Below are 18,729 nucleotides of genomic sequence, written 5' to 3'. Positions count from 1 at the left end.
CTGTCCCCACAACCATCACTGTCCCCACAGCCATGTCCCTGTCCCCACAGCCATGTCCCTGTCCCCACAGCTGTGTCCCTGTCCCCACAGCCATGTCCCTGTTGTCCTTTCCCCACAGCCATGCCACTGTCCCCACAGCCATGTCCCTGTCCCCACAGCCATGTCCCTGTCCTGTCCCCACAGCCATGTCCCTGTCCCCACAGCCATGTTCCTGTCCTGTCCCAACAGCCATGTCCCTGTCCCCACAGCCATGTTCCTGTCCCCACAGCCATGTCCCTGTCCTGTCCCAACAGCCATGTCCCTGTCCCCACAGCCATGTTCCTGTCCCCACAGCCATGTCCCTGTCCTGTCCCCACAGCTGTGTCCCTGTCCCCACAGCCATGTCCCTGTTGTCCTTTCCCCACAGCCATGCCACTGTCCCCACAGCCATGCCACTGTCCCCACAGCCATGTCCCTGTCCCCACAGCCATATCCCTGCCCTTGTCCCCACAGCCATGTCCCTGTCCCCACAGCCATGTCCCCACAGCCATGTCCCTGTCCCCACAGCCATGTCCCCACAGCCATGTCCCTGTCCCCACAGCCATGCCACTGTCCCCACACCCATGCCACTGTCCCCACAGCCATGTCCCTGCCCTTGTCCCCACAGCTGCTCCCTCATCCAGAGATGCCTCCGGGGCCGTGTCCAAACTCACCCACTCCTCTCTCTCCATCCTTTCCCCCCTTAGGTGTCCACACATGCAGAAAGCTCCACAACTGGGAGTGCTTTTCTAAAGAAAACTCTAAAACCATCAAGTCAGCAGCACTTAAACTGCTCCGACTGCCTCTTAAATAATCAATGCATTTTTAATTAGCTGACCACAAAAATTCCATTAAATTTAAACAAACAGCCATGGCAGGAGTTCTCTGAGGCACAGCAGGCTCCATTTAAAGAATTCTCTTTGACTTCCTTAGGTTGCTCTTTAATCACTTTGTCATCCAAGTTCTTGTGTGGCCCAAGGAAGCTCCTGGGCTGCTAATAAAGAATCAGGGAAGCTTCCAGGATTTCCCAGATGGATCCAGCCCAGTCCCAGCCATCTGGCTGCTGTGCAGGGGTTCAGAGCTGGCACTGCTCTCTCCTGGCAGGGAGCAGGGCATGGGGCACTTTTGAAGCACCTGCCCCAACCAGATCTTTATTTTTTTTCACTGATTTCTCTGAATTTTCCATCAGGAAGGAGAGATGGAAGTGAGGAAGAGCAATGGGCTGTTTGCTGCTGGTTCAATGAGCTGAACTGGCCCCCAGCAGAGCTGGGGACCAACCTGCCCCTTTGGACAGTTCTGGAATTTTGGGGGTTTGGGTCTGTTGGGGACCTACAGAAATTCCAGAGAGGGACAGAACAAGGGACAATGGCCTTAGGCTGAAGAAGGGCAGGATTGGTTGGGATATTGGAAGGAATTGCTCCCTGGGAGGGTGGGCAGGCCCTAGCACAGGTTGGGCACAGCAGCTGTGGCTGCCCCAGCCCTGGGAGTGTCCAAGGCCAGGCTGGATAAACTTGGAGCAACCTGGGACAGTGAAAGATTTCTCAGCAGGGGGTGGAACAAAATGAGCTTTAAGGTCCCTTCCAATCCAGGTCATTCCAGGATTCTTTGCCCTCCCTCCTGTGATTCTCACCTGCCCCTCAGCTCTGCAGCAGGACCTGCCAGGGCTCCCTGGGCAAGGATTTCCCAGGGACACCCCTGACCTGCAGCATCAGCTCCTGCAGAGGGTTAAAAATCAGCTGCCAAATCACCCCCTGTTACGATTGTCCTCGTGTGAAGCACCGGCAGGGCCGGGAAATGGGCATTGTTCAGCCAAGAAGTGAAGATGGACAAAGGTCCCTCCCAGGGAAAAGGTGCCAGGACACAAAGGGAGTGCTGCTTTTATGGTGTCAGTGGAGGTGCATCATTGGCACCTGAGAGCCCAAGGGGGCAACCTTAAGTTATCTTGGTGTAAGGACATGTCCTGGGTGCAGGAAGGGTGTCCTGGGTGCAGGAGGGATGTCCTGGGTGCAGGAGGGATGTCCTGGGTGCAGGAGGGTGTTTTGGGTGCAGGGGGGATGTCCTGGGTGCAGGAGGGTGTTTGGGGTGCAGGGGGGTGTCCTGGGTGCAGGAGGGGTGTCCTGGGTGCAGGGGGAATCTCCTGGGTGCAGGGGGGTGTCCTGGGTGCAGGGGGGATGTCCTGGGTGCAGGAGGGATGTCCTGGGTGCAGGAGGGGTGTCCTGGGTGCAGGAGGGGTGTCCTGGGTGCAGGGGGGATGTCCTGGGTGCAGGGGGATGTCCTGGGTGCAGGAGGGGTGTCCTGGGTGCAGGGGGGATGTCCTGGGTGCAGGGGGATGTCCTGGGTGCAGGAGGGGTGTCCTGGGTGCAGGGGGGATGTCCTGGGTGCAGGAGGGGTGTCCTGGGTGCAGGAGGGGTGTCCTGGGTGCAGGGGGGATGTCCTGGGTGCAGGGGGATGTCCTGGGTGCAGGAGGGGTGTCCTGGGTGCAGGAGGGGTGTCCTGGGTGCAGGGGGATGTCCTGGGTGCAGGGGGATAATCCTGGGTGCAGGGGGGATGTCCTGGGTGCAGGAGGGATTTCCTGGGTGCAGGAGGGATGTCCTGGGTGCAGGCGGTTGTTTTGGGTGCAGGGGGATGTCCTGGGTGCAGGGGGATGTCCTGGGTGCAGGGGGATGTCCTGGGTGCAGGAGGGATGTCCTGGGTGCAGGGGGATGTCCTGGGTGCAGGGGGGATCTCCTGGGTGCAGGAGGGATGTCCTGGGTGCAGGAGGGGTGTCCTGGGTGCAGGAGGGGTGTCCTGGGTGCAGGGGGGATCTCCTGGGTGCAGGAGGGATGTCCTGGGTGCAGGGGGATGTCCTGGGTGCAAGGGGGTGTTTTGGGTGCAGGGGGGATGTCCTGGGTGCAGGAGGGGTGTCCTGGGTGCAGGGGGGATGTCCTGGGTGCAGGAGGGATGTCCTGGGTGCAGGAGGGGTGTCCTGGGTGCAGGAGGGGGTTTTGGGGTGCAGGGGGGATGTCCTGGGTGCAGGGGGGATGTCCTGGGTGCAGGAGGGGTGTCCTGGGTGCAGGAGGGGTGTCCTGGGTGCAGAGGGGATGTCCTGGGTGCAGGAGGGGTGTCCTGGGTGCAGGAGGGGTGTCCTGGGTGCAGGAGGGATGTCCTTGCTCCAGGACACATCTCCTGGCTCCAGGACACATCCAAGATTGAGGCTGAGCCTCTCAGAGCTGGATCAGGTTTTTTCTGGGACCTTCCCCCCACCCAGAGCCAGAGATGCCTCTCCCAGAGCTAAAGGAGCTGTTGTGAGATGGACTCAAGGCAGAGCCACAGCTCAGGATGTCCCAAGTGAACCTTCCCCCTCTCCCCCCACCAAACCCCGGGCACAGGGCTCAGTTTTGGGGTGCCATCACCTGAACTCCAGGAATTGGGGATCCAGAAGAGGCTTTATTGGGAATGTTGGAGGTCCAAGTGTTGCTCCCTCCTGCCCTGCACTGAGCTGAGCCAGCTGAGGGCCCAGGTGAGGCTTCCACCCCAAATCCAGGTGCTGGCACAGCCTGCTGGGTGCAGTGGGGCCAGGCTGGGGGGCATTTCCAGGTGCCCCAGGGGTGGGCACAGCTGTGCCCTCAGGCACTGGGGGCATATTGCAGTGCCAGCCGCTCAAAGTCGTTCTCCTGCAACCAGAGGCAAAAATTCATGAATAAATCTAATTTGACTGGTATTTAATCAGCTGCTTTAGCTGAAGAGCAGCCCCAGCTCCCTGAGGCAGAAGGAATTCCCAGGAAAACGACCACCTGCACCCATTTCCTTCCCTTTGCTCCATCCTCCCTCCCCCTGTCCCCAAATTCCCTCTCCTGGGAGGACATTCCCTCTACCTGAAGCTCTGATGGCAACAAACTCCCTCTTGGATGAAGAAGCTGCTCCTCAGAGCTTTTCTTTCCAGGTGGTGCCAAGTTCAGGCACATCCCACCTGGTTTGTGCTTCCCAAAATCCCTCCCGTGCCAAGGACTGGGATGATGCAGCAACAACATGGGCAAAGAACCCCCTGGTCCCACCACACCTCGAGAGGAGGCCAAATAAATTGAATTTTATCATCTTTCACTTCTATTCTTGTTCTCTACCTTTGCCTGATACTCCTTGATGAAGGGGTGGCTCTTGTGAGCATCTTTCAGCTGGGCCAGGTAACGATTTGTGACCTGTGGGATGAAGAAAAGGAAATTAAAACAATGAGACAACACAGAGAGTGCAACACAAGACCCCTCAAAGAGCTTCTTTACAGCCCAAACCCTCATTTTCTGTGCCCTCAGTGGCAGCAGCCCCAGTTCCAAAAACAAAATCGGTAAGAGCTGAACTTGGAACTTGTGGGGGGATGAGCTGATAAGGCCTGATGGGTTGAGGGAAACGCCTCAGGCTCTGCAGGAGAACAAAAGCTTTCAAAGTGATGGGATTAACAAAGGATGGAGTGTTAAGGAATAGCAGGACCTTCCTTTGGGATATCTGCTATGGCTGCTCAAGGAGCCACCTCCCCTCAGGGATCACCAGCACCCCCCATAGATTGACTTTAGTCACACAAACACCCGAAGAAGAAGAAAAAAAGATATAAAAAAAGGGGCAGTTTAACTGCAAATTGGGGAGAAAAACTTTCCACCTCTGGGAGGGCAACCTGAGAGCTGCCCTGTCTGCCCCATCCCATCAACAGTGCAGGGTGAGCAAAGGAATTCTTGCTTTATTTTCCTTATACCTCATTAATTATACTTTGCTCCAGCTCATTGGGGGGTGTTAATGGGAAGCAGCTCCATTTTCCTGTTGCTTTTCTTTGGGGTTCCTGAGTGTGTTTGCAGGTGCTGGTGGACTGTTGTGTTTAACCCTCTGGTAGTTCAGTTTGTCACGGGGGTGGTGACACTGCTGGGGTGGTGACACTGCTGGGGTGGTGACACTGCTGGGGTGGTGACACTGCTGGGGTGGTGACACTGCTGGGGTGGCCCTTGAAATGTGTGTTGTGCCAGAAAAACTTTCCACCTCTGGGAGGGCAACCTGAGAGCTGCCCTGTCTGCCCCATCCCATCAACACTGCAGGGGTGAGCAAAGGAATTCTTGCTTTATTTTCCTTTGGGGTGTTTTGGACCATCCTGCAGCTCAATGTTATCACCCACTAATTAACCCACATTGTCATTGTCACCTGCATCAATAAATGTTATTTTGGGAGCTGCCATGAGAAAGGTTCTTTTCTTTCCTTGCTCTTCAGTGTTGCCTCAATAGCAGAGGTCAGAAACCCCTCCAGCCTGGGGGCTGTCCCTGTGGGGAGGCACTGCTGGCTCCAGAAGGCTCCAATTTTCTGGCAGTGCTTAATTAGCTGGTGAGTTCTCCTTGGCTTAAGGGTGACTTCATGTCAGAGGTGTGGGGGGATGAGCTGGAAAGGCCTGATGGGTTGGGGGAGACTCCTCAGCCCCCTGGGGGGCTCTTCACAGAAAACAAAAGCTTTCAAAGTGATGGGATTAACAAAGGATGGAGTGTTAAGGAATAGCAGGACCTTCCTTTGGAATATCTGCTATGGCTGCTCAAGGAGCCACCTCCCCTCAGGGATCACCAGCACCCCCCATAGATTGACTTTGGTCACACAAACACCCGAAGAAGAAGAAAAAAAGATATAAAAAAGGGGCAGTTTAACTGCAAATTGGGGAGAGAACTTTCCATCTCTGGGAGGGCAACCTGAGAGCTGCCCTGTCTGCCCCATCCCATCAACAGTGCAGGGTGAGCAAAGGAATTCTTGCTTTATTTTCTACCTCATTAATTATACTTTGCTCCAGCTCCCTGGGGGGTGTTAATGGGAAGCAGCTCCATTTTCCTGTTGCTTTTCTTTGGGGTTCCTGAGTGTGTTTGCAGGTGCTGTTGGACTGTTGTGTTTAACCCTCTGGTAGTTCAGTTTGTCACTGCTGGGGTGGTGACACTGCTGGGGTGGTGACACTGCTGGGGTGGTGACACTGCTGGGGTGGTGACACTGCTGGGGTGGTGACACTGCTGGGGTGGCCCTTGAAACGTGTGTTGTGCCAGAGAAACTTTCCACCTCTGGGAGGGCAACCTGAGAGCTGCCCTGTCTGCCCCATCCCATCAACACTGCAGGGTGAGCAAAGGAATTCTTGCTTTATTTTCTACCTCATTAATTATACTTTGCTCAGTTTGTCAGGGGGTGGTGACACTGCTGGGGTGGCCCTTGAAATGTGTGTTGTGCTGGTGGTTTTTGGGGTGTTTTGGACCATCCTGCAGCTCAATGTTATCACCCACTAATTAACCCACATTGTCATTGTCACCTGCATCAATAAATGTTATTTTGGGAGCTGCCATGAGAAAGGTTCTTTTCTTTCCTTGCTCTTCAGTGTTGCCTCAATAGCAGAGGTCAGAAACCCCTCCAGCCTGGGGGCTGTCCCTGTGGGGAGGCACTGCTGGCTCCAGAAGGCTCCAATTTTCTGGCAGTGCTTAATTAGCTGGTGAGTTCTCCTTGGCTTAAGGGTGGCTTCATGTCAGAGGTGTGGGGGGATGAGCTGGAAAGGCCTGATGGGTTGGGGGAGACTCCTCAGCCCCCTGGGGGGCTCTTCACAGAAAACAAAAGCTTTCAAAGTGATGGGGTTAATAAAGGATGGAGTGTTAAGGAATAGCAGGACCTTCCTTTGGAATATCTGCTATGGCTGCTCAAGGAGCCACCTCCCCTCAGGGATCACCAGCACCCCCCATAGATTGACTTTGGTCACACAAACACCCGAAGAAGAAGAAAAAAAGATATAAAAAAAGGGGCAGTTTAACTGCAAATTGGGGAGAGAACTTTCCACCTCTGGGAGGGCAACCTGAGAGCTGCCCTGTCTGCCCCATCCCACCAACACTGCAGGGTGAGCAAAGGAATTCTTGCTTTATTTTCTACCTCATTAATTATACTTTGCTCCAGCTCCCTGGGGGGTGTTAATGGGAAGCAGCTCCATTTTCCTGTTGCTTTTCTTTGGGGTTCCTGAGTGTGTTTGCAGGTGCTGTTGGACTGTTGTGTTTAACCCTCTGGTAGTTCAGTTTGTCACTGCTGGGGTGGTGACACTGCTGGGGTGGTGACACTGCTGGGGTGGTGACACTGCTGGGGTGGCCCTTGAAACGTGTGTTGTGCCAGAAAAACTTTCCACCTCTGGGAGGGCAACCTGAGAGCTGCCCTGTCTGCCCCATCCCATCAACAGTGCAGGGTGAGCAAAGGAATTCTTGCTTTATTTTCTACCTCATTAATTATACTTTGCTCAGTTTGTCAGGGGGTGGTGACACTGCTGGGGTGGTGACACAGCTGGGGTGGCCCTTGAAATGTGTGTTGTGCTGGTGGTTTTTGGGGTGTTTTGGACCATCCTGCAGCTCAATGTTATCACCCACTAATTAACCCCCATTGTCATTGTCATGTACCTGTGTTAATAAATGTTATTTTGGGAGCTGCCATGAGGAAAGTCCTTTTCTTTTTCTTTTTTGCTATTAAGTGTTGCCTCAATAGCAGAGCTCAGAACCCCCTTCCAACCTGGGGGTGTCCTCAGTCCACAGACAGCGTTGGGAAACACAAGGATCTGATTGTCTGGAGGTGTTAATTGCTATTAATTCCTCCCTGGTTTAAGTGAGCTCCTCCTATCAGGGCTCAGAAAGCCTCCCAGCCTGGGTTCTGTCCCAGCTCAGCAGGCAGTGCTGGCTTCATAAGGCTCTAATTGTTCTGGAGGTGTTAATTGCTAATAATTTCTCCCTGGTTTAAGTGAGCTCCTCATAGGGAGTCAAAAATCTTTCCAGTCTCTGTTCTGTCCTGAGTCAACAGACAGTGCTGGGTTCATAAAGCTTTAATTATCCCCAGGGTGTTTATATCTATTAACTCTAATTAATAAAGACCAGAAACCTTTGCATTTCTGTCTCTCTCCTCCCTTTCATGTGACAGAACTCAAAGGAGTTTTTTTTCCTGCCCAGGCCTTTCTCTCAATATCATGGAATTGGTTGGGCTTGGAGAGACCCTAAAGAGGTTTGAATTCCAAGCCCTTCCAGGGGCAGGGACAATTCCCACCACAGCAGGTTTTGCTCCTGGCCCACCATGTCTGTTGAATTCCCACAAAAAGCTTTAATTATCCCCAGGGTGTTTATATCTATTAACTCTAATTAATAAAGACCAGAAATCTTTGCATTTCTGTCTCCCTCCTCCCTTTCATGTGACAGAACTCAAAGGAGGTTTTTTTTCTGCCCAGGCCTTTCTCTCAATATCATGGAATTATGGAATGGGTTGGGCTTGGAGAGACCCTAAAGATGTTTGAATTCCAAGCCCTTCCAGGGGCAGGGACAATTCCCACCACAGCAGGTTTTGCTCCTGGCCCACCATGTCTGTTGAATTCCCACAAAATGTGAGCTCCTCACCCCAAACATTCCATATTTTAATGTCCAAATCCTGCTGAGGACACCCAGAACTCCCAAACCCCAGGAAAGCACTTGGAGTCCCCAGGAAGACCCAACTCCCTCCCCAGCAGAAGCAGGTCCAGGAGCTGCAGACTCACCTCTGGTGGTTTTCCCAGGTGTTGGGAGAGGACAACGAGGTTCAGGAGGGTCTCAGGGTGGCCACTGTCCTGGAACAGCAACAGCCACTGGTTGGGGACTGGCAGCAACACCCAAGTGCCCAAGGCCAGGCTGGAGAAGGGAAAGCTCCAGGAGACCTGAGAGCCCCTTCCAGAGCCTGAAGGGGCTCCAGGAGAGCTGGAGAGGGACTGGGGACAAGGGATGGAGGGACAGGACACAGGGAATGGCTTCCCATGGACAGAGGGCTGGGAGAGGTGGGGTATTGGGAAGGAATTCCTGGCTGGGATGGTGGGCAGGGGCTGGGATGGAATTGCCAGAGAATCCTTGGCTGCCCCATCCCTGGAAGTGCCCAAGGTCAGGCTGGAGCAACCTGGGACAGTGGGAGGTGTCCCTGCCCAGGGCAGGTGGGTTGGACTCCAGGACCTTCAATGTCCTTCCCAACACAAACCATCTTGGGATTCCACCTCAAACCATCCTGGGATTCCCCCACAAACCCTCTTGGGATTCCACCTCAAACCATCCTGGAATTACACCTCAAACCCTCTTGGGATTCCACCTCAAACCCTCTTGGGATTCCACCTCAAACCATCTTGGGATTCCCCCACAAATCCTCTTGGGATTCCACCTCAAACCCTCTTGGGATTCCCTCACAAACCCTCTTGGGATTCCACCTCAAATCCTCTTGGGATTCCACCTTAAATCCTCTTGGGATTCCACCTCAAACCATCCTGGGATTCCCTCACAAACCCTCTTGGGATTCCACCTCAAACCATCCTGGAATTACACCTCAAACCCTCTTGGGATTCCACCTCAAACCCTCTTGGGATTCCACCTCAAACCCTCTTGGGATTCCCTCACAAACCCTCTTGGCATTCCAACACAACAAACCCTCTTGGGATTCCACCTCAAACCCTCTTGGGATTCCACCTCAAACCCTCTTGGGATTCCCCCACCAGTGCCCACCCCCAATGACACCAAGTGTTATTTCCAGGAATTTCCTGAGGGCAAGTCCTCTCTGTGGTACCCCCCACCTCTGGGAGGTGGGCCCAGCAGGCAGTACCTTGTCCAGGGCCTCCTGGAGCACCCCCTCAGCATCCTCCCACTTGCCCTGGGCCATGTAGGAGGCAGCCTGGCCATTGAGCAGCAGAAGGGTGGGGGAACACTTGTCTGCCATCTCCTGGAAGATGTAGTAGGCATCTTGTAACTTCTCCCCTCCCTGCAGAAGGAGGAGACAAACAAACACCCTCAGGTTCATCACCCTCAGCATTCCTGAGGCACCAAAGGGGTGGCTGAGGGTCTGCAGTGAAATGCCAGGGGGTGGCAGCCCTGGCACCTCCTGCACCACAACAGGGCAGATCAAAGCAAGGCAGAAAATATTAAATATTAAGAGTAACTTCAGTGATCAAAGAGCCAGAATTGCCTTCAGAAAGAAAAAAAAAACACTTCAAAGGAACAACTTGGTGTGTTTTGACATAATGAAGGACCTGAAAGGAGATTTTTATAATTCAGCACTTGGGTTCTCACAAGGTTCTTCATCCAGGAAGGGTCTGGATTCAGGAAGGGTCTGGATTCAGGAAGCGTCTGGATTCAGGAAGGGTCTGGATTTAGGAAGGGTCTGGAGCCAGGAAGAATCTGGATTCAGGAAGGTTCTGGCTCCAGGAAGGTTCTAGACACAAGAAAGTTCTGGCTCCAGGAGGGTTCTGAAACCAGGAAGGTTCTGGCTCCAGGAAGGTTCTGGACTCAAGAAGGTTCTGACTCCAAGAAGGTTCTGGCTCCAGGAGGGTTCTGGCTCCAGGAAGGTTCTGGCTCCAGGAAGGCTCTGGCTCCAGGAAGGTTCTGGACCCAGGAGGGTTCTGGCTCCAGGAAGGTTCTGGACCCAATGAAGGTTCTGGACCCAGGAAGGCTCTGGACCCAGGAGGGTTCTGGCTCCAGGAAGGTTCTGGACGCAGGAGGGTTCTGGCTCCAGGAGGGTTCTGGACTCAAGAAGGTTCTGGCTCCAGGAAGGTTCTGGCTCCAGGAGAATTCTGGCTCCAGGAGGGCTTTGGACCCAGGAAGGCTCTGGACCCAGGAGGGTTCTGGCTCCAGGAAGGTTTTGGCTCCTGGAGGGTTCTGGACCCAAGAAGGTTCTGGCTCCAGGAGGGCTCTGGCTCCAGGAGGGTTCTGGACTCAAGAAGGTTCTGGCTCCAGGAGGGTTCTGGACTCAAGAAGGTTCTGGCTCCAGGAAGGTTCTGGCTCCAGGAGGGTTCTGGACCCAGGAAGGCTCTGGACCCAGGAGGGTTCTGGACCCAAGAAGGTTTTGGCTCCAGGAGGGTTCTGGACCCAAGAAGGTTCTGGCTCCAGGAGGGTTCTGGACCCAGGAAGGCTCTGGACCCAGGAGGGTTTTGGCTCCAGGAGGGTTCTGGACCCAAGAAGGTTCTGGCTCCAGGAAGGTTCTGGCTCCAGGAGGGTTCTGGACCCAAGAAGGTTCTGGCTCCAGGAGAATTCTGGCTCCAGGAGGGTTCTGGCTCCAGGAAGGTTTTGGCTCCAGGAGGGTTCTGGCTCCAGGAGAATTCTGGCTCCAGGAGGGCTTTGGACCCAGGAAGGCTCTGGACCCAGGAGGGTTCTGGCTCCAGGAAGGTTTTGGCTCCTGGAGGGTTCTGGACCCAAGAAGGTTCTGGCTCCAGGAGGGCTCTGGCTCCAGGAGGGTTCTGGACTCAAGAAGGTTCTGGCTCCAGGAGGGTTCTGGACTCAAGAAGGTTCTGGCTCCAGGAAGGTTCTGGCTCCAGGAGGGTTCTGGACCCAGGAAGGCTCTGGACCCAGGAGGGTTCTGGACCCAAGAAGGTTTTGGCTCCAGGAGGGTTCTGGACCCAAGAAGGTTCTGGCTCCAGGAGGGTTCTGGACCCAGGAAGGCTCTGGACCCAGGAGGGTTTTGGCTCCAGGAGGGTTCTGGACCCAAGAAGGTTCTGGCTCCAGGAAGGTTCTGGCTCCAGGAGGGTTCTGGACCCAAGAAGGTTCTGGCTCCAGGAGAATTCTGGCTCCAGGAGGGTTCTGGCTCCAGGAAGGTTTTGGCTCCAGGAGGGTTCTGGCTCCAGGAAGGTTCTGGCTCCAGGAGGGCTCTGGCTCCAGGAAGGTTCTGGACCCAAGAAGGTTCTGGCTCCAGGAGGATTCTGGCTCCAGGAGGGTTCTGGCTCCAGGAAGGTTCTGGCTCCAGGAAGGTTCTAGACCCAGGAAGGTTCTGGCTCCAGGAAGGTTCTGGCTCCAGGAAGGTTCTAGACCCAGGAAGGTTCTGGCTCCAGGAAGGTTCTAGACCCAGGAAGGTTCTGGCTCCAGGAAGGTTCTGGCTCCAGGAAGGTTCTAGACCCAGGAAGATTCTGGATTTAGGAGGGTTCTGGATTTAGGAGGGTTCTGGACCCAGGGGGGTTCTACCTGCAGTGCCTTCTCCAGTTACAGGTGGGATTCCTCATGGAAACAAGACCTTGAGGACAACCCACCCCTGCACTAATTTAAGGCCAAAGCTAGCTGGGAAATATTTCCTAACAAACCCAAGTAAGTCCCCAAGAAAGGGTTATTTTAATGCTCCACCAGGTTATTTCCTGGGGAATCCTGAACTTCACCAAGTCTGGGGAGGTTTATTTTGCCTCACAAACATGTTGAAGGACGGGCTGCTCCAAGCACACAAGACTTGTCTTCTCGGGGTCTGGGGCCCAGGAGCTGAGCATTCCTGCTCTGGAATGTTCTGGGAATTCTCTGAGTGTGGTTTAGCTCCTTCTGTGAGGAGGGAGAGGCCCCTGCCAGCAGCACAGACTGGGCACTGTGCCAGTCAGTGAGTTTGGGCAACCAAGTGCTCAGATTTTCTGTGAACTTGGAACCAAAAACTCAACCCTGGGTGTCCTCCTGAGATCCTGGTGGGAAAAGAACCCCCAGGAAGAAGAGTCCTTGTGGTTTCCCAGGTGTTGCAGGTCAGGGGTCCCTGCCCCAGGTACCCACCATGGCCAGGTTCACCCAGGCAGTTGCCAGCTGGGTCAGAGTGGCATCCTCATCCTGCTCCTGCATCTTCTTCAGCTCCTTCCTGCAAGAGCAGAAGTTGGAATGACACATCAGAGGGAAAACAACTTCTTTAAGACATAAACAAAGGGTTGTGGGTTCTCCCTCAACTCTTCTGAGCTGGGAATGTGACAAACACCTCAATATTTCACTGAGACAACCCAAGAAACATCCCCTGGTTTCCTTCCCTGGACATTCCAACCATGTCCTGCTGAAGGGAAGACCAAACCTCAAGGTCCAGCTCTACCTTTGGCCATTCCCACCCCTGTCACCTGCACTTTGGGCAACTCTTCAGAGCCCAAAGGTGCTGCAGCCACACCCACAGTGGCTGTGCCCAATGCAGGGCTGAGTCTTCTCCTCTCAGGGCCCTCCCTCCCCACACGAGCCCCACCAAAAAGTAGGAGGACCCAAACCCACCGGGCCAGATCGAGCCTGTCGAGCTTCAGGAGGATCTGGACGGTCATGGCCATGCTGTGGGAACAGGAACAAAGGGATTGGCACAGCTGGAGTCCAGGATCCTGGGGGATGCCCACTCAGGGTGTTCCAGGAGGAGGAGGAGGCCCTGGCACAGGTACCCAGAGAAGCTGTGGCTGCCCCAGCCCTGGGAGTGTCCAAGGGCAGGTTGGAGAAGAGAAGCTCCAGGGAGACCTCAGAGCCCCTTCCAGAGCCTGAAGGGACTCCAGGAGAGCTGGAGAGGGATCTGGGGACAAGGGATGGAGGGACAGGACACAGGGAATGGCTTCCCATGGGAAGAAATTCCTGGCTTTGAGGGTGGGCAGGGGCTGGAATGGAATTCCCAGAGGATGCCCCATCCCTGGGAGTGCCCAAGGCCAGGCTGGAGCAACCTGGGACAGTGGGAGGTGTCCCTGCCCAGGGCAGGGGTGGCACTGGGTGGGCTTGGAGGTCCTTCCAACCCAACCCAGTCTGGGATTCTCTGATTCCATGAACATGGTGAGAGGATGGTGTGAAAATGGGACCAACCTAAAGGGGCTCCAGGAGATCCCAGAGAAGGACTTGGGACAAGGGATGGAGGGACAGGACACAGGGAATGGCTTCCCATGGACAGATGGGATATTGGGAAGGAATTCCTGGCTAGGAGGGAAAGGAATCCCAGAGAAGCTGTGGCTGCTCCACCCCTGGGAGTGCCCAAGGCCAGGGCTTGGAGCACCCTGGGCTGGTGGGAGGTGTCCCTGCCCATGGCAGGGGGTGGAACAGGATGATTTTTAAGGTCCTTCCAACACAAAGCGCTCTGTGATGCCACAGCCTGAACCTGCCAGCTCCTTGTGTGCCACAGTGCCCACCCCAGCAGTGCAGAGCCCACCTGGACCCACACCCAGGTTCTCCCCTTCCCCAGGGGGGCAGCAGCCCTGGCACTGCAGGGAAAGCACCAAACCCCTCAGCACCTCGAGAGGAGAATTTCTGAGGAACTTCCTGGTGCTTTCAAGGCTTTCCAGAGAGAAGCCAAAGCTCAGTGCCCGTCCTGGGGCAGAGGGGGCTCTGCAGCTGCTCCCTGGGCACCCACGGGGGGGCTCAATCCCCACTGCAGCCTGGCCCCAGTGCCCACTCCCCACTCCAGACTGTCCCCAGTGCCCACTCCCCTCTCCAGGCTGTCCCCAGTGCCCACTCCACGCTGTTCCCAATGCCCCCTCACCACTCCAGGCTGTCCCCAGTGCCCACTACCCACTGCAGGCTGTCCCCAGTGCCCACTCCAGGCTGTCCCCAGTGCCCCCTCACCACTCCAGGCTGTCCCCAGTGCCCCCTCACCACTCCAGGCTGTCCCCACTGCCCACTCCCCACTCCAGGCTGTCCCCAGTGCCCACTGCAGGCTGTCCCCAGTGCCCACTGCAGGCTGTCCCCAGTACCCACTCCCCACTCCAGGCTGTCCCCAGTGCCCACTCCCCCCTCCAGGCTGTCCCCAGTGCCCACTGCAGGCTGTCCCCAGTGCCCACTGCAGGCTGTCCCCAGTGCCCACTCCCCCCCAGGCTGTCCCAGTGCCCCCTCACCACTCCAGGCTGTCCCCAGTGCCCACTCCCCCCTGCAGGCTGTGCCCAGTGCCCACTCCCCCCTGCAGGCTGTGCCCAGTGCCCCCTCACCACTCCAGAGTGTCCCCAGAGCCCCCTGCAGGCTGTCCCCAGTGCCCACTCCCCCCCCCAGGCTGTCCCAGTGCCCCCTCACCACTCCAGACTGTCCCCAGTGTCCACTGCAGGCTGTTCCCAGTGCCCACTCCCCCCCAGGCTGTCCCAGTGCCCCCTCACCACTCCAGGCTGTCCCCCTGGTGCAGTGCCCGCAGGGCAGCGTCGAGGTTCTGCTCGTGGCAGTAGATGGTGGCTGCCATCAGCAGGAACGTGGTGTTGGCCACGTCCACACTCTTGGCCATCTTCTTGTCCAGCTCAGCCACAATGGCATCCCTGTGGAGGGCAAGGGTGGCACTTGGCACGGGCTGGGGGCTAAAGGAGACAAAGCAACCCTGGCCACACAATCCCATGGCTGGCACAGCCACAGTATATTATATTATAGTATAATATTATAATATTCTAGTTAACATATTAATATATTATAATATTATATGATACTATTATATTATACTATTATAATAATATTATAATATAATAGTATAATATAATATTATAATATATTGTATTACATTACATCATATAATACATTATATATTATATAATATCACATTGTAGTATATTATATATTATATTACATTAAAATATTATATAATAACATCACATTATATGAAATCTTATATATTATTTTATAATAAACTATATTATGTAAAACTATATTACATTATATTATATTATATCGTAACTTTCCATATTATATCACATATTATATTATATTATATTATATTATGTTATGTTATGTTATATGTTATGTTATATTATATTATATTACATTATATTACATTTTATTACATATTAACAACACATTATATTACATCTTATTATATCTTATTATACATTATATCACAATATATATTATATCACATTATATCATGTCACATATCGCGATATATGATATATTGTATTGTATCACATGATATATGATATCATATCCCATTATATCGCATTATATCACATATCACATTATATCATGTTATACCACATTATATCATGTTATATCGCATTATATCACATTCTATCGCAATATATCACATATATCTCATTATATCACATTATATCGCGTTATATCACATTATATCCCGTTATATCACGTTATATCGCGTTATATCACGTTACATCACATTATATCACGTTATAGTGCGATATATTGCATTATATCACATTCTATCGCAATATATCACATATATCGCATTATATCACATTATATCACATTATATCCCGTTATATCCCGTTATATCACGTTATATCACGTTATATCGTGTTATATCACGATATATTGCATTATATCACATTATATCGCAATATATCACATATATCGCATTATATCACATTATATCACATTATATCCCATTATATCATGTTATATCGCGTTATATCATGTTACATCACATTATATCACGTTATATCACATTACATCACATTATACCGCGTTGTATCGCGATATATCGCATTATATCACATTATATCGCATGACCTCCCGTATCACATGACATCATGTCACATTCCATTCCCTCACATTTTATCCCACTCCATCCCACCCGCGCCCCCCGGGCGGGCACCGCTCACCTGTGGCTGTCCCTGGACAGGTACTCTGCCAACATCCTCACCGCCTGCAGCTCGGGGCTGGCATTGCCCGTCAGCTCGTCCAGCACCACCCCCAACTTCCTCTGGACGGGGGGCACAGGGACAGTGAGAGACCCGGGGTGCCAGGCCCAGACAGGGCCCCCCAGAGCCCCCTGCAGGGCACCCCAGCCAGGACAGGGCACTGCGGGGTGTCCCCTGACCCCACTGAGACCCCCGGAGGGCACCCCAACCAGGACAGGGCACTGCGGGGTGTCCCCTGACCCCACTGAGACCCCCGGAGGGCACCCCAGACAGGACAGGGCACTGCGGGGTGTCCCCTGAGCCCCCTGGCACCTTGCAGGGCACCCACCCCAGACAGGACAGGGCACTGCGGGATGTCCCCTGACCCCCCTGGCACCCTGCAGGGCACCCACCCCAGACAGGACAGGGCACTGCGGGGTGACCCCTGAGCCCCCTGGCACCCTGCAGGGCACCCACCCCAGACAGGACAGGGCAACCCAAACACCCTGCAGGGCGCCCACCCCAGACAGGGCCCCCCAGAGCCCCCTGTAGGGCAGCCCAGCCAAGACAGGGCACTCTGGGGTGTCCCCTGAGCCCCCTGGCACCCTGCAGGGCACCCCAGCAAGGATAGGGCACCTGAAACACCTTGCAGGGCACAGGGGTGGTGTGAGCCCCGGGGTGCCAGGGCAGCTGGCACTGCCACAGCCCCGGATAGAGCCCCCCTGAGCCCCCAAACACCCTGCAGGGACCCCACCCCTGACAGGCACCACAAACACTCTGCAGGGCACCCCATCCTAGACAGGCACTCAGGGGTGTCCCCAGAGTGTCCCCAGAGCTGTCCCCAGAGTGTCCCCAGAGCTGTCCCCAGTGTGTGTGTGTCCCCAGGGCTGTCCCCAGGCTGTCCCCAGGCTGTCCCCAGGACTGACCCCAGACTGTCCCCAGACTGTCCCCAGGGCTGACCCCAGGCTGTCCCCAGGACTGTCCCCAGACTGACCCCAGGCTGTCCCCAGGCTGTCCCCAGGACTGTCCCCAGACTGACCCCAGGCTGTCCCCAGGGCTGTCCCCAGACTGTCCCCAGACTGTCCCCAGGCTGTCCCCAGGCTGTCCCCGCCCCTCACCTGTGCGATGTATGCCCGGAACAGGAACACGTCCCTCTCCAGCTCCTTCTCGGGGCTCGATGGCTGCGGGGGGGGCACAAACCGAGACCCTCTGCAATGCCCGACCCTCGCTAGGCACCGCCACACCCGACGGGCACTGCCACACCCACCCTGGGCACTGCCACACCCGATGGGCACTGCCACACCCACCCTGGGCACTGCCACACCCGACGGGCACCGCCACACCCGACGGGCACTGCCATACCCGCCCAGGGCACCGCCACACCCGACCCTCGCTGGGCACCGCCACACCCGCCCAGGGCACTGCCATACCCGCCCAGGGCACTGCCATACCCGACCCTTGCTGGGCACCGCCACACCCGATGGGCACCGCCACATCCGATGGGCACCGCCACACCCGACGGGCACTGCCACACCCACCCTGGGCACTGCCACACCCACCCTGGGCACCGCCACACCCGATGGGCACTGCCATACTCGCCCAGGGCACCGCCACACCCAACCCATGCTGGGCACCGCCACACCCGACGGGCACTGCCACACCCGACGGGCACTGCCATACCCGCTGGGCACCGCCACACCCACTGAGGGCACCGCCACACCCGATGGGCATCGCCACACCCGCCCAGAGAGTGCCCGACCCGATGGGCCTTCGGGGGGTGCCCGAAAGACCCTCAGAGGGTGCCCGACCCGATGGGCCCTCAGAGGGTGCCCGACCCGAAAGACTCTCAGAGGGTGCCCGACCCGATGGGCCTTCGGGTGGTGCCCGAAAGACCCTCAGAGTGTGCCCGACCCGATGGACCCTCGGGGGGTGCCCGACCCCAAAAAGGGCCCTCAGAGGGTGCCCGACACGAAAGACCCTCAGAGGGTGCCCAACCTGATGGACCCTCGGGGGGTGCCCGACCCGATGGACCCTCGGGGGGTGCCCGACCCCAAAAAGGGCCCTCAGAGTGTGCCCGACCCGATGGACCCTCAGAGTGTGCCCGACCCGATGGACCCTCAGAGTGTGCCCGACCCGAAAGACCCTCAGGGAGTGCCCGACCCGATGGGCCCCCAGGGAGCGCCAACCCCGCGGCCCCCCGAACGCTGCCCTCCTTCCCTCCCTCCCTCCCTCCCTCCCTCCCTCCCTCCCTCCCTCCGTCCCTCCCCCGGCCTCGCTGCCACCTTGGCGCGCTGCGCCTCGTTGATGGCGGCCTGGAAGGCGCCGATGTAGAAGCTGTTGCGGAGATCGAACAGTTCATCGGCCTCCCCTCCTGTCCCCGCCATGGCGCCCCGGACACGAACCCGGAAGCGCCGTCTCCATGGCGACCTCCAATA

At 55.6% G+C, this 18,729-nt stretch overlaps 1 protein-coding gene across 2 annotated transcripts; it reads right to left on the bottom strand.

Moving 5' to 3' along the window:
• Positions 1-3,424: 3,424 nt before the first annotated feature.
• On the bottom strand, positions 3,425-18,726 carry COPE (COPI coat complex subunit epsilon). Of its 2 annotated transcripts, none has more exons than XM_071578281.1 (10): positions 18,577-18,726; positions 17,413-17,475; positions 16,277-16,377; positions 14,834-15,025; positions 12,996-13,049; positions 12,522-12,603; positions 9,616-9,771; positions 8,537-8,605; positions 4,119-4,193; positions 3,425-3,671 (listed from the first exon to the last, which is right to left on the bottom strand). In XM_071578281.1, the coding sequence occupies exons 1-10, from the start codon at positions 18,676-18,678 to the stop codon at positions 3,624-3,626; spliced, it is 942 nt and encodes a 313-aa protein (XP_071434382.1). In that variant the 5' UTR covers positions 18,679-18,726; the 3' UTR covers positions 3,425-3,623. The 2 variants fall into 2 exon arrangements, with proteins under 2 accessions (XP_071434382.1, XP_071434383.1); XM_071578282.1 differs by having other exon boundaries at positions 14,834-14,986.
• Between the last annotated feature and the right edge of the window lie 3 nt (positions 18,727-18,729).

This window comes from Pithys albifrons, chromosome 27 (genome assembly GCF_047495875.1).
Source record: "Pithys albifrons albifrons isolate INPA30051 chromosome 27, PitAlb_v1, whole genome shotgun sequence".
Lineage (NCBI taxonomy): Eukaryota > Metazoa > Chordata > Aves > Passeriformes > Thamnophilidae > Pithys > Pithys albifrons.
The sequence above is the reverse complement of the archived record's forward strand: the minus strand, read 5'-3'. Positions and strand labels throughout refer to the sequence as shown.

What these genes read in the sequence shown, in the direction of transcription:
- COPE (XM_071578281.1), bottom strand. Translation starts at nt 18,678, where the DNA reads ATGGCGGGGACAGGAGGGGAGGCCGATGAACTGTTCGATCTCCGCAAC. An exon ending in ACGAGGCGCAGCGCGCCAAG is followed by an intron (nt 17,476 to 18,576) that starts GTGGCAGCGAGG and finishes CCCCCCCCGCAG; the next exon opens with CCATCGAGCCCCGAGAAGGA. An exon ending in ACCTGGGAAAACCACCAGAG is followed by an intron (nt 4,194 to 8,536) that starts GTGAGTCTGCAG and finishes TTCATCCCACAG; the next exon opens with GTCACAAATCGTTACCTGGC.